This window comes from Chlamydotis macqueenii, chromosome 3, assembly GCF_036417535.1.
Source record: "Chlamydotis macqueenii isolate bChlMac1 chromosome 3, bChlMac1.mat, whole genome shotgun sequence".
NCBI lineage: Eukaryota > Metazoa > Chordata > Aves > Otidiformes > Otididae > Chlamydotis > Chlamydotis macqueenii.
Genome location: NC_141558.1, coordinates 69,675,248 through 69,689,356, shown reverse-complemented (window position 1 = coordinate 69,689,356; position 14,109 = coordinate 69,675,248). Strand labels below are relative to the sequence as shown.

General features: G+C 40.3%; 1 protein-coding gene across 9 annotated transcripts in view; it reads left to right on the top strand.

The window, feature by feature from the left end:
- The first annotated feature begins 544 nt into the window (after positions 1–544).
- Positions 545–14,109, top strand: part of PPP1R21 (protein phosphatase 1 regulatory subunit 21) — a 34,226-nt gene continuing 20,661 nt past the window's right edge. For 4 of the 9 annotated variants that reach the window (XM_086743727.1, XM_086743722.1, XM_086743719.1 and 1 more), the window contains exons 1-8: positions 545–657; positions 3,807–3,875; positions 4,268–4,414; positions 6,441–6,542; positions 7,214–7,378; positions 7,479–7,537; positions 9,910–10,004; positions 12,365–12,417. In XM_086743727.1, coding sequence (XP_086599853.1) covers positions 598–657; positions 3,807–3,875; positions 4,268–4,414; positions 6,441–6,542; positions 7,214–7,378; positions 7,479–7,537; positions 9,910–10,004; positions 12,365–12,417 — 750 coding nt within the window. In that variant the 5' untranslated portion in view covers positions 545–597. Of the gene's footprint in view, positions 658–2,435; positions 2,622–2,991; positions 3,192–3,393; positions 3,575–3,806; positions 3,876–4,267; positions 4,415–6,440; positions 6,543–7,213; positions 7,379–7,478; positions 7,538–9,909; positions 10,005–12,364; positions 12,418–14,109 lie in introns of those variants that run through there. The other 5 variants (XM_086743720.1, XM_086743721.1, XM_086743724.1 and 2 more) reach the window with 5 other exon arrangements.

Below are 14,109 nucleotides of genomic sequence, written 5' to 3'. Positions count from 1 at the left end.
GAAACCGGGCCGGGGTGACCCCCCCGCGCCCTCCGCCGCTGACTCAGGCCCGGGCCCGGGCCCCGGGCTCCCCCTAGCGGCAGCCCTGCCTCGGGCGCGGATCCGCGGGACTGGGCTGGCGCTCTGCCCGGGCAGGGGACGGCTCCGGGCCACCACACGCCGCTGCTTGCGTCACGATCCGCCGCCATGACCCCCTTCGCCCCACGCCAGCGCCCCACGCCAGCAGCCTCCCCGCGTCCGGGCGGACGCTGCTCCCGCGCGCGGCCGATGCTTTTTGGGCGGGGTGGGGCCCCGTAGCCTCGAGGCCCACAGGCCCCGGCGGCTGTTACTATGGCAACAGAGGCAGCTGTGAGCGCCTCACCGGTGTCACGTGTCCCGCGCCGCCTCCCCCCCCGCCCCCCCGCCGCCATCTTGGAAGTTGCGTCAAGATGGTGGCGCCGGCGACTTAAGCTCCGCCTGCTCCCCCTTCGATGTGCGGGGCGGCATGGTGACGGCATAGCACTGTCACCGCCTGAACCCGGAAGTGCGTCTTTCCTTCGCGGGCGTGTGTTAGCACCGAGCCGGGCTGAGCCAGGCCGGCGGCGGTGGGGGGGCGGGATGGCGGCCGCCGCGGAGCTGCAAGGGAAGTACCAGAAGCTGGCTCAGGAGTACTCCAAGGTACCAGGCGCCAGAGCCCGTCCCCGGCGCTCCGCGAGCGGTGGCCGCCGCCGCCTCCCTGCCGGTGCCGCCCCCCTCCAGCCGCTCCCTGCGCGCGGGCTGCCGGCTGGTGCGCGCCGGAGGGGCCGCCGCGCTGAGGGGAGGGGGCCTTCCCCGCTCGGCCCGCGGGGCTGCCCGTGCCTTCTGCCCTGCCCTGCCCGGGGGAACCGACTGCCCCACCTGGGTGCCGCCGTGGGGCGGCCGGGCCCTGAGCTCTCCGGCCCGGCTTGGCTGCCTTCGGCGCCGTGCCCCAGCCGGAGCGGGCGGCTGGTCAGGACTGAAAAGCCGATTTCCGTGTCAGCGTGGAACGCTTGGGGCCCAGAGATTGTCTCCTCTTGAGGACGAGGCGAAGGCGAACTCAGGCAGGCAGGGGTGGTGCGAGCCTGCAGGTGCCCAGGGAACACGGTGTTGGCGAGTGCTGGCCGGGCACGCCGGCGTGAGGGGCAAAGTGGCCTTGTCTGCAAAGCATCCAGTAGAGCAAATAACGGGTTCTGCTATGCCAGGGAAATAAAACTTGTAGTGCTTTCCCTTGCTTCTCCACCTTCCAGTCAGGCATGAGGCTTAGGTGTCTTTTTGGGTGTGAACACTTGTTGAGCTTTTGGTCTTGCACCTTCCCTGTAGACTCTTGACTTTGCTGGTGTATGTGGGAGTTCAGTGGTGTTAGTAGTGCTTGCAGTGGTGTTGCAGTCTTGGAAGTGAGGACACTTGTTTCCACGCTTGCTTCATGTCTGTTCCTGTTCTTTTGCAGCTGCTCTTATGTGACTTTGCTTCCTGTTTCTGATGCTGCTTAAGGGAGTATTTGCAAAGACTTCTGGCCCATAGTGAAGCATGCTTTTCCTTTCCAAGGTGCTTGAGATAATTTCTTAAATGGTGGAGCCTTGCTTAATACAAAAGTCTTCATTCTTGTTTCTTTGCTAAAAGGAAGAGGAGACCTTTGGTCTTGAATGGCATAGTTCTTCAAAGGCCTTGGAAAGAAACCCAGCACTTTGTTTTTGTGTAGCTCAGTGTCAGTGTTTGGCACAAGGCACTCGACTGTATTTGACATCTTTCCCTAGATTACAGAACAATATGCCTTTAAATTCTTCTTGGATCTGGTATTAAAAAACCTGTACAGAATCTTAAGTTGTTCAGATATATCTGTATTTAATGCTTCCACAAGATCATTTTAAGAAAACTGAATTAACTTTGGGGTTTTGTAGGTCACAGAGTTCATATTTCTTGTTGCTTTCTACAATGGCTCTGCTGTACCTTCGAGAGCCTTAATGGAGCCTTAAAAATGGCTCAGGATGAGGTAATTGAGGGACTTTGCTGCTTGATTCCTGAATGGAACTTTGAAATGTAGACTTCTTGACTGTAGCTTCTGAAAGTTCCAGCTGCTGGATCCTCTTTCTTTTGGTATCATGGTGTCCAAATGCTTTCTTTGAACTTTATCTTGTAACTTTCAGCCTGTGATGTTTCATTGGTTCTTTGTGGGAACTGTTTTTTTGGTCTTATCCCACTTCTTGTGCAACAGCTCCAGGGCATTGTGGAATCCCCTTTCTTGATAACTCTCCTTTTTGTGCAAATGATCAGCTGGTCAACTGGCTGTTTATTGTGTGCAGGTGGGAATGGACAGTAGCCCTGGGAAGCTATTTGCCTGTTCACTTAATCATCTTGTGGAAGACAAGGAGAGAGGTAGTCGAGAGCTTGACAGACTCAAGGAGTGCAAAGGGAAGTACGTGCCAAAGGATTGCTTTCCCTCTCAGTTCACAGAGCAGTCCAGAAGAAGGACGTGTGTTTTCAGAGTTTCTTCTTCCCCTTGAGTTGCAGCTTCTGGCTTTCTCACACAACCCTGATGGAAGCAGTAGCCAAAAGGCTCTTTCACCTTGTGACAGCTTTTGGTGAATCACACTTCAGCTTGGGTGTCTCAGTGCAGCACAACCGAGGTAGTTCATTCTGCATTTATCACTGCACCTGATGTGTTCCCGCGTTAGTAGCTGTGGTAGAAAAAAAAGGTGTAGAAAACTGCTACACTGCTTTTTCTTGCTAGGGACACCCTGTGCTTGGAAGTCTTTCTGTGAAGCTCCTGCAAGTTTCTTCTCTTGCCTTTGTGATGCCTGAGCAGCACAGTGGGAATACTGCAGGGCAAAAGCCTGTGCTTAGCAATCTCACCTGACTTTTTGACCTTTTGAAATAGTCAGTCATCAGACTGAAAAGATTATCCATTACTGTTTTACATTGAGTCTTGTCTTTTATGCATCTGCCAGAGGTATTCCCAAACACTATACAAACCTTTTTAATTTGTATCTGCAACAGCTGGACTCAAACATGTCAAAAGAATACAAACTGCCATTGAAGAAACCAGGATTCAAGCAGTTAGCGAGGAATGGGAAGATGGATCTGTCGGTATCCTCATTGCTGCAGGGTAGAGGTACTCTGTGAAGTGACTGGGACATAGATTTCTTGAGTATCACATTTCACTACAATGATTTTGGCTCAGATTTGTAACTATATAAGTAAGTCCTAGAGGGCTTTTTAATCTATGCTTTTTATGCGTTTTCCGGAAGTGTTTGTCGAGCTGTTCTCTCTGGATCATCTGCTGCTACCAGTAATAAGTATTTTTGCATTAGAGTATAGTTAAGTTCTTCTTGAATTGATACAGATTTTTACTTTATTGTGAGCCCTTCTTATGTTCCAGAACCAGTCACAAACAGTTTTGGGGAGAAGAGGGCAGGGACAGAAATAGTACTGAATATGAGTGAGAACTTGATTAGTCAAGGAAGAAGTTGCAACTTCTGTTGTTCACTGTTCTTCAAACCTTAACTATATTTAAGTAACTTATCTTCCAAGATATTTATTGAATAAGAACTATGTTCTATTTGACCAAAATATTCAAATGGTAAAGTAACTCCTTATTTCTTGGCAATTCAGTATATGAATTGGATCCTTTTTTTTTTTTTTTTTTTCCAACCTGATACCACTGCTACCTACCTGAACAGAATACTTTAAAAAGCATGCACATCTGGTGCTCTCGCGAGAGAATATGATGCTTTATGTGCATTCTAATGAATGGCTTTTTTTTTTTTAATTCCTTTGTCTTGCATAGTTATTTGGCATCTCTTATTTTCCAGCTTCGAGCTCAGAACCAAGTACTGAAAAAAGGTGTTGTAGATGAACAAGCAAACTCTGCTTCTCTGAAGGTAATTTCTAAAAACTACTTGCATCAGATGTATTAAGCTGTGACAAAATGAGTGAATGGGAATACTTTTTACTCAAAGTATTGTGATTAAAATAATAAAAAGAGAACTTAATTAATAAAAATTTCTGTTCTGCAGCTAGTCTTTGTTGCTCTCTGTAGGTGCTGACTTTGTAAAAGTGGAGGGTTGCCTCTTGATGACTAACTTACAGAATGAAATACCTACCTGAGTGTGATCTGTGGGCAACTCAAGGAAGTGGAGTCTGTTCTTTTGGTTTAAAAGCAATACTTTTTACCTTTTCAGTGTTCAAATCGTAAAGAAAGCAATTTTTTAATGTATTCTTTTTTATGTGATACATTTTATTAAAAGCATGTATGAACTTTTTGGTCATTCAGGAGCAACTGAAGATGAAGGATCAATCACTGAGAAAACTGCAACAAGAAATGGACAGCCTGACTTTTCGGAATCAGCAGCTTGCCAAGCGAGTGGAGTTACTGCAGGATGAACTTGCATTAAGTGAAACTAGAGGCAAGAAGAACAAGGTGTGTGCTAAAGGCAAAAAAACTTGTTTAGCAGATATCTGCTCCTCACCTGTTAATGTTTTATCTGGATTTCTAGCAGTAGTTGCTCTGTGTCAAGGATTGAGCTGAATGTTTTTGTCAGAACTTCTGTTATTAACGGATGTTAGTAAAATACCCACAAAATAACTATTGATGTGTATAATATATGCTAAGTAGTTCTCTACTTTTCTTTCTAGCGCGTCGGCTAACTGATGCTGAATTGTTGTCTCCCTTTACAGATATTTATTAACTGTTCAGACAGCTGGGAAAGCTCTTGGAGTTCTGTGGTTAATCTACTGCTATGAAGAAAACTGATCACCCCTCATTTGCTATCCCCACCTCCTTACTTTGCAATTCTGATTTCGATGATTAGCTCTGTGATTGTAACTTTTCTAGTCAGCTCTTGCTGAGCTCTTGTCAAATGCTTTGAAATCTAAATTTTTAAGCTAGTATTCCTTATGTTATTTCAAAATGTCAGAATAACTTCAGTACTGTTATCTTTCTTTGCCAAAATGCGTGCTGATTAAACCTGGTTATACCATGTTTTGTCTAAGATCAGCCATGTCTTCTGTAGGTAACATCAGTATTCCAGAGGTGATGTGCCTGGACTTTAATAATTCTCAAGCATCCTTTGCTACTTTCCTCTTATGAGGAAACACCTCTTAATTACTGTCATCTTATTTTGGTTAGCTCCCGAAATGCTGTAGCTATCAAGACTGACACTAAAGAAATCATTCAACTGATTAGTAATACGATCATCTTCCTTACTTTTTTCCTAAACTCTTGGGTGCTTTTTTGCTATCTAGTTCCTTGACAAGCATAGTAACTCTGATTTACATTATTCATGTTCTTTTATTTCATATTATGTAATTTCTCACTTCACTAGACATGTTTCTAAATTTTGAAGGACCTCAGCCTGGCTTGAGTAGCTTTGCAAACTATTGCCACTGACTTTCCTGCTTGTTCAGCTGTCAGAATGCACAGTTCTGTTTTTTTTTAGTTTGTTTTTTTTTTTTTAAATTTTTTTTTTTAAGAAGTGTTTGTATTGTCACTTTAGTTTTACCTGTAGGGCCTCACTGAGTACGTACATTTTACTGAACACACTCCCACTAAATTTCATGTCATCCTTACTTCAGAGACTCACAATTGGGAGACCATGTAAATAACATCTAAACCTGTTTGGGTTATCTGTGTCAGACTGCAGTTCTTCTAGAAGAAGGAGCACTTATGCTCGTATCTCAGGTGTTGTAGTTCTTAGGCTGACATCAAATACTTAGCTGTCCCAAGCACTTGAAGTTTGGTGTTAAGTTTAGATGTCTCCCTTTTGTTGATGATGGTACTACCTTTGTTCAGCAGTATGGCAGAGCAGAGAAGTAGTGTGGGTTTCACTGGTGGTCTCTGAGTCTTTTGGATGAAATGGGTGAAAACTGAGGAAACAGTTGGCAGAGAGATGTCTCTATTCTCAGGGGAGCAGACAGTGAAGACCCTGTGTTTTCCAGTGCCACCTTGTGCTACAGCCTGCCATGGGATAGTGCACTATCAGTGATTATTCCTGGTGCCTGCTGAGACCAGACCAGCTTACACTTGGACGCTTGGTGGGGGCGGATGTGCCTTACACACAGCTAAACAAATGCATAGGGTTTCGTATTACTGACTGCTTGGAATCATGCAAGATTCAAATGGTGTCAAAGGGGCACCTGCCCATACAAGCAATTTCATGTGTGTGTGAATGTGACGCCCGAGTAGAGGCTTTCCTGAGTCCTTATCGAGTTAGCATTCTACCACGCCACAGTAACAACAGTGTGAAGGAAAAAGTGCTGCTTTTAGGCTCAAGCTGTGTGCAATATGCATACCTCTTGATAAGTCAGTGTAAGTAAGAGGCTTGTGTGCCTCTGCTGGGAAATAATGATGGGAGGTGTTTTCAGATACTTGGGGATGGGCTTTGGGATACCCCCCCCGCTCCCCCCCCGAAGGCTTGGAGATAACGAGTGCATTTTCTTTCTTTTAGAAAAGCGCAGAATCCTCATCTCAGTTGAGTCAAGAGCAGAAAAGTGTCTTCAATGAAGATCTTCAGAAGAAGATAGAAGAGAACGAACGACTACATATACTTGTGAGTGAAACTTCTTAAGCCTTTCTTTTTAGTTCAGAAAACTGATCACATGAACAAAGAGAAAATAAAATGCCATCTGAAATCTAGTGAGTTTAGAAGCTTATTTGTACGCAGAACAGTAGATTAGATCAGATAGCTTGTTTATAAAGATGTTCACTGGGCAACTGAGATGGTATTTTGACTTCAGATTGTTAAGACAGTATATGGAATAACTTGCATAATACGTGTGTTTTCTCATTTAGATTTTTAACTTTTTCTGATACTTGGCTACTCTACTGAAAATAAACATATATATATTATTGAGTGGAAACTCTTTTCCACCCTAATTATTTCCACACTAATTGTTTCAGAATTGCCTTAAAGCTTAAATTTTTTTTGTACAAGTTGCCGTGATTAAGTCAGGAATTACTTTACTGAAATGGAATGCATTTCACTTTGGTTTAGAAAACTTGAGCCATAAGGTTTTTCTCAAGTTTAATTTTTCAGGTGTCTGCTATTAATCGGCAATATATTTTTAAGGAACGCTTGGTGCTACGAAACTTTAATAAACACAAAGTACTTTGTTCCTGAATCTTTTCTCTGTGTCTGGCTAATTAATTTGGTATAACTCATAGGACTATATTCCATAGTAAAATTAAGCTTTCATATGAGCTCTGCTTTTCTTCTTTTAGTTCTTTGAAGCAGATGAGCAGCACAAACGTTTAGAAGCAGAGCTGAGAACTAGACTTGAGGTTTTGGAAACTGATGCTGCCCAGCATCAAGCTGTGGTGGACAGTTTAACAAGGAAATACACGGATACCATAGAAAAGCTGCAGAATGATAAAGCCAAATTAGAAGTAAGGAGTTTTTTCTCTTACTTGCAAGCTTGAAAAATTTTGAAATGAAATGTCTTGCTGTGTCAGTACTTACATTGTGAGATTATCTTCTTACATAAAGATCAAGTCTCAGACACTAGAAAGAGAAGCTAAGGACTGTAGGCTTCGAACCGAAGAATGGTAAGTGTTTTTGTTTCATATAATGAAAAATTGATTTAAAGAAATAACTGCTGTAAAAGACTAACTGTATTATTTTTAGAGAATAATACCTTAAAAAGAAAAAAAAAAAAGAGGAAAAAAAACTTGATAAAACTCAAAATACTGGGCAACAGCACATTAACATGAAGACTGTACAGGTCAGCCCCCTCTTCCTTCTGCTGAGTATGTAACTAGACAGTTGATTCCACAGATTCAGCTTTCACTAGAGCAGTTTTGTCACCAAGCTGTTCTAAGTAGCTGTGAAGTTGATGAAAGCTTGAAAAATTTATATGTAATGGAATGTTATAAAAAGTAAAGAAACTACTGAACCTGTGTGAAACAAAGATATGTGAGGTTTTTACAAACTACTTCTAAAAACAGAGCTTGAGTAGGATATACTGAGACGACTGACTGAAGAGAGTTTCAAAAATGTCCCTCTACCCCAAAAGCTTTTTGAACAATTGCTTTTGCTTCAAGTATAGCATGCTCAGCTAGAACATTTGAAAGTTTTTGTGGAAGAGTTGTTAGTTTTGGAATACTTTAATTATCTTGAAGACAAGTTACAGAAAATGAGACGTTGAGGACTGTGGGACAAGTCAAGTTAGGGTACACTTCTCTGAAGTTCATTATTAAGGTGCATTTTTAAAAGATACATGTGTAGTATAGATCTCTAATGTAATGGATGAAACGGACAGTGAATAATCAGATGAAGAGTTCCTACTTGCAAATGGTAACCTTGAAGTATGTATTTAAATTATTTTGATAGATGCAAAGATACTTGAAATCCCATAATTCTCCTCTTATACAGGTCAAGGTTTCACTAAGAATGACTTGCGAAAGAGGATGAAAGCTGTGTTTTGCTGCTGTTTGCTTTTTTGTGGTGTTTGAAAACAAGTGTAGTCTACTACTCAGTTCAGAGCTTGTCTGTCATGTTCTGTGATGACTGGGTAATTAATGTCATTGTAAGAAACTGTCCCTACCATTTAAGAAGTAAGGCTTTTTAAAAATTATAAAGCCTGACACTTCTTTATTTTAAACACTGAAATCGATGTCTAATGAAGACATGATAGAAGATGTCTTTGAGAGTACCACTCTTCTGTTTTCCCCACTTTTTCAGACGACTGGAACCATTTGCCTTGACAACCATGCATTATTCAGGACAGCCAGGGGATATGAAACTTGACAGCCTGCATGCCTTGAAAATTAAAGGGCAGAATGTAAAACAAAACATACCAAAACTACTTGATTGCTATTCCTTTATAGTAGAAAAAAGGAACATCTGTACTTTTGCAGTTTGTCTTTGAGTTTATTTTCCATCATGCCCAACGCTACTGCAGTTCATTTTGTACAGTTTCTATGCAATTTTGAAGCTGCTCTTCAAGAAAAATGTTTGTTAATGTGCATGAGCTGCTTACTGGCCAGTTTCTTCATATCTTGCTTATCTACTTTGGATTATTTTTCCTTGTTAGTCCTGATAAATTTCCATGTATCAAGTGTTCTTGTATAAAAGGAAAAAACTGTAACTTTGACACCTTCCCCCCACCCTCCAGTATATGTGCAGGAGTTCTAGATGTCAAACAGGAAGCAAAACAGTGAAGAATTTGAGGGCCTAAGTTGGGTAAGGTGTGGAATTTGGTCTGAATCAATATGTAGTAATCTTTGTTGACATGTATATAGAGCTGGAATATGTTACTGTTCATCTCAAGAATCTATGCTAATAATCTTAATACTTAGTTCACATCTGTATACACAATCAAATGCAAGTGAAGCAGATCTAGAGAAAAATCACTTGAGAATGTATCAGAAACATAATTGCCAAGTCTTGTGGGAATGGGCCATATCATAGCAGTGTTTAAATATGGGGCTTTGAAAAGCTTGTGAGGTATTTCTAATAGTGATGTGACGTAGTTAACTGAATTAACAACAACGCACTACTTCCAAATTGGAATATTGCATTGGATACATGGTAACTAATTTAAAGACCCTTTTGCATTCCCATTCAAATTCCAGTAGAAAAGAATACCTTTGTGTAGCTTATACAATAATTGCGGAATTGGAAAATAATTAAAGACTAACTCTGAAGTAAGTTAATCTTCTCAAGAATGGAACTTAAGATTTACAACAATTTATTGCATCTTTTGCTGCATTTGTTAGGGGTTAAAATAAAGTTCATATATTAAATATGACATAAAGGAGCAAAAATGTTTTGTACTGTCTTATGTCTGTCTAACTTCTAGAGACAGATTCCTCTACACTCAAGGGATGCTTATGGTGAGCTATGGTGTTGGTGATACAGATTAAATGTAAAAGGTTTACAATGTGTGTGGTTTTTTGTTTGTCTTTTTGTTATTTAGCCAGCAACAGTTAAAGAATCTTCAGGCCGCTTTGGGCAGTAGACTGGAAGAATCTCTATGCATAATCAATGAAAAAGTACCTTTTAATGACACAAGTACGTATTGCCTTGGCCTGGGTTTCTTGTTTAATTTTGGGTATCCATCTGGAGATAGAACTCTTTATGAATTAAAACGTATTAGCTGTAAGAAATGTTGGACATCTGAACAAGCACTTGGAGGTAATTGTAATAAGTATTCATAATACTTGTCATAATCTTGTTTAGTGATCTTAAAATATAAAGTTTTATATTTGTACGTATCTCTAATGAAAATTTAAACTTTTGAAGGCTTTTGAGTAATTTGCCACTTGTTTTGCTTAGTGTTGACAGAATATTGTAAAAGATGAAGGAACGCTGTCCGTTTACTGGTTTCTCCACAGAGATTTCTTTAGTTACTCATCTCAGAGTATTATTTTTGGCAGGGTGTATTTAAGAGTTAGTCAAGTAAGATGAGGATAAACTAGCGGCTGCAGAGATGTTGACTTAATGAGGCATTGCATGAATAATGGTCTACACTTAGTTTTAATGGGAAATCTGTCAGTGTGTTTTACGTCTGATCAGAGAACACCCAGGCTAGTTCTTATCTGTGGCTTGTCTCAGACTTGTTGATCTTCTCAGGGAGGAAAAAACCCTTTGAATCTGGGGACTCTTACCTCAAGCAAATTTTTTTTTTTTTTTTTTCTCCTCCTTTCCAACTGCTACTAGAAGTTTTCCAACTAAACTGAAGTGCAGGGGATACCATGAAGTTAGGAGTGCTCAGCCTTTGCATTGCTTTGGTACAAGGACTGGTTAGTATGTGCCAGATCAGTGTTGTGTACTGGGTGCTATTGTACATAGCTTGAATGCAAGGTTGTACTTGGGTAGGCAGCAGTCTGTGCTCTTCTGACAGTGAGACAAGGAGGACCTGGAGTAGCAAAAAAGCTGAAAGTAATGGAGAAGGAGCAGAGAAGTGAAAACAGGCTGTTGAATTTCTGGTAGCTTTTATTGGTAGCTTTTGTATTTTTCATTCACTTAAAAAGTTTATGATAATGTTTTTAATAGCCTTAGGTTCTCTAAAAGCTGATCTGGTGGGGTGCTGCAGGGGTGAGCCTCTCAAGTTCTCCCCTGGGTTGACAATCAAATGAGTCTTGGCTTAGAAACACCAGATCATCTTCTCTTTAGGAAATGTTGAGTCTCATACAGCATGCTATGCTTAGTTGTTGGTACCCTTTTCACTTCTTTCCTCTCACAAAGATCACTTTGCCTGGCATCTGCTGCCTGTTCCTACTTCATGGCTTCTTTAGCTGATTTTTTTTTTTACAGGTGGTTATCATTGTAGTGAGAACTTTGATGCAAATAATTTGCTTATCTTCTCATTTACCTGCCATAGAATAATGGTTTTGGTTGTGAAGAAAACACTACAAATAGTGGACAGATCTTTTTAGTGATAGAAGAATGAGAGAAAGTCAGGAAATATTTATCTGCAACTCTCTTGCTATAGGTTCTGTAGTTCATTTTAAGAGTAACTAGCAGCTGGTTTCAGTAACAATCAAATGGTTTGTTGACTGCTGAGCATGATTTTGAGAGTAGAAAGATAAAGTTTTCTGAAGCATTTACTTACAAGTAAGGTTCAGTAATTTTGGACAGTTTTTTTGTTCTGACTATAACTACCACTTCCCATGTGTTAATTACCAAATGTGAATGATACAAAAGGAGTAAGAGGCTGTAAATTTCCTTTCTGTGCAAATTTTAATCTAAATCTGTTATTCAATTTAATTGAGGATGGATGTGATATCTTCTAAATCTGTAAGGCTTTGTAACCTGTTCTCTAAGTACAAATATCCCTCTACCTTTTTAGAAATTGTGCCTGCTTGTAATTGAGTGATCACTTTAGTTGCTCTGTAACTGGAACAGAATGCTGAAATATGTGGAGAGTACATCTTATTCTAAATTATCAACAGATCAAGTACATACACGAGCTTTTTAAAATGTGCAAATGCTTAAAAAAACCACATTCAACTTATTTGACAGTCCCTAGAATGTAATTGAAATTTGAAGATAATCTTGAATTCTTTAAGGGGTTTTTAAAAAATATTTTCATTCTTGTTAGTGATGAATAATGTTCCTTGGGCAAGAGGATTCTTCTCTTAGCTATCAAATTCAGGGTGTTCAGATGGTTAAATTTGATTTACAATCCAAGGCAAGTATGGAAGTGCTTTCTCTCCACCTAGTCACAGTAACAGTTCTTAAGTGAGGATGTTTAGGCCTACTTTATTGAAGCCAATTGTTTATATCTCTTTAGTTAATATTACTTAAGATGCAATATTACTACAATGAAATTTTAATATATTTTTTTAAAATCACTATTTGCTAATAAGTGTCTGTTAAAAAACACCACGATTTAATAACTGCATGTATCTCAATTTTTTGTCCTGTAGGATCTAGTCGATACAATGCTCTGAATGTACCGTTACACAACAGAAGATATCAGGTAAGTACTTTTTGTGGCTTTGTATGTAAAGGTGCAACTTTCTACACAGATACTGAGTAAGAATAATAACTTTTTGTGACTCAAAATGGCAGAAGATATCCTGTCTCACTACTGTCATGATATTCCAAGGGAATTTCTGTCCACAGAGCCTCTGCACTTTTCAAAAGGTAGTCTATACTGTTCTTATGTTGCAGTTGTCTACTCGCCTCACTTCGCCAGAGCTAATCCATTGACTACTGGCTGATGATCACTGTAGGTGATAACTCAAGCAGGCCTTTGTAAAAAGAATGGCAAAAAGGGTTAATATTTGTCTCTTGTAAAATTATACTAAATATTCTTTCACTGTGGGAACTAGCAATAAGTTAGAACTTGAACATTTCACTTCTAAAGTTGGTTAAAACTACACTAGTTTAGAGGTCTTAAGCTTTTTGTTGAAAAAAGGTAGTTCTGATATCTTAAATTTTTTTTCTCTCAAACTGAGCTTCTTCAGTTGCATCACTTGAGCCCCAAAGAATGTTTGCATTTGGAGATTATACATTGGTGTCTGTGCTAGAATACTGTAATAGTTAATATTGCGTGTCACTAGTCATAATCCTTTTAAGGAATAAATCATATATCTTTGAGAACTCTGCATGGTTCATTTGCATTTTAAAGGATCCTTCTTGCCAAAACACCTCTTACTTGCAGCCACATTACCATTATTAATTTAAATATTATTTTTAAAAAAGAAACTGTTTGTTTGTAATTTCATCAGTTTCCTTGGGAATGTGGCTTACTCAGCATTCAGAAATGAGCATTAGCTTTCTGTGAATAGTTAAATATATTAAGGCTTTTTACAGTAGTGAATCAGACACCTTGATGCAGTCACAATTTTCCTGTATTACAACCACTGAGGATGGGCTCCAGAGTACACAGTGGTTTTTCTCTTTGCTTGTAGGACGTCTTGAACCTTCAAGTTAATGTGTTCAGATGCCCCTATAGAAAGATTTCAAATAGCGACTTTCTCCTTTCTTCAGAACTGCCTATAAAGAGACCTTGTTCCTAATATGTCTGCTGTGAGAGCAGGTGACTCGCTGTCCAGTTTTGTGATGGAAGTAGCGTTAAATCAGCCTGTTGCTGGGTTCTAAGAAAAATCTGAATAACTGCATGTTTCTATTCTCCCTTAACTATTTTCTGCTAGCACTATGTCAGCCAGCCTCATGCTTCAAGATCTGCAGTCTTGAAAATGTTCCAGGACAGATTTTTATGACTGGCTTTACCAGTGGAGACAAAATGCTAGTGTGTAAAGGACAGCAAAACAGTAATATTGTCTGTTTTCCTTCCTTGCATAGCTAATTAACCTACACAAACTGAGTATAATGACTGCATTAATTACTCACCACCATCCATGATCCATAATCAAGATTCACTAACACGAAATTGAAGCTTTAGGGATACATCACTGAAGGATAACTCATTCTTGGTTGAAATGTCACTTTAACCTTATTCGTTCCTCCATAAATCACAACAGAGTGTGGTTTTCTCCTCTGTTGCCTGTGCTTTTTCAGAATGTTCCATTTTAGATAAATTTCTTGGATACCTTCCTACTGCACTGAAGCCACAGAACAGCCTTAGTCATGAGCAGCAGCTCAGTTCTGTCCAGGTGGAAGAGTAAGAATTGAGTGTTACTGGTTAGAGAAGCAGACACCTTTT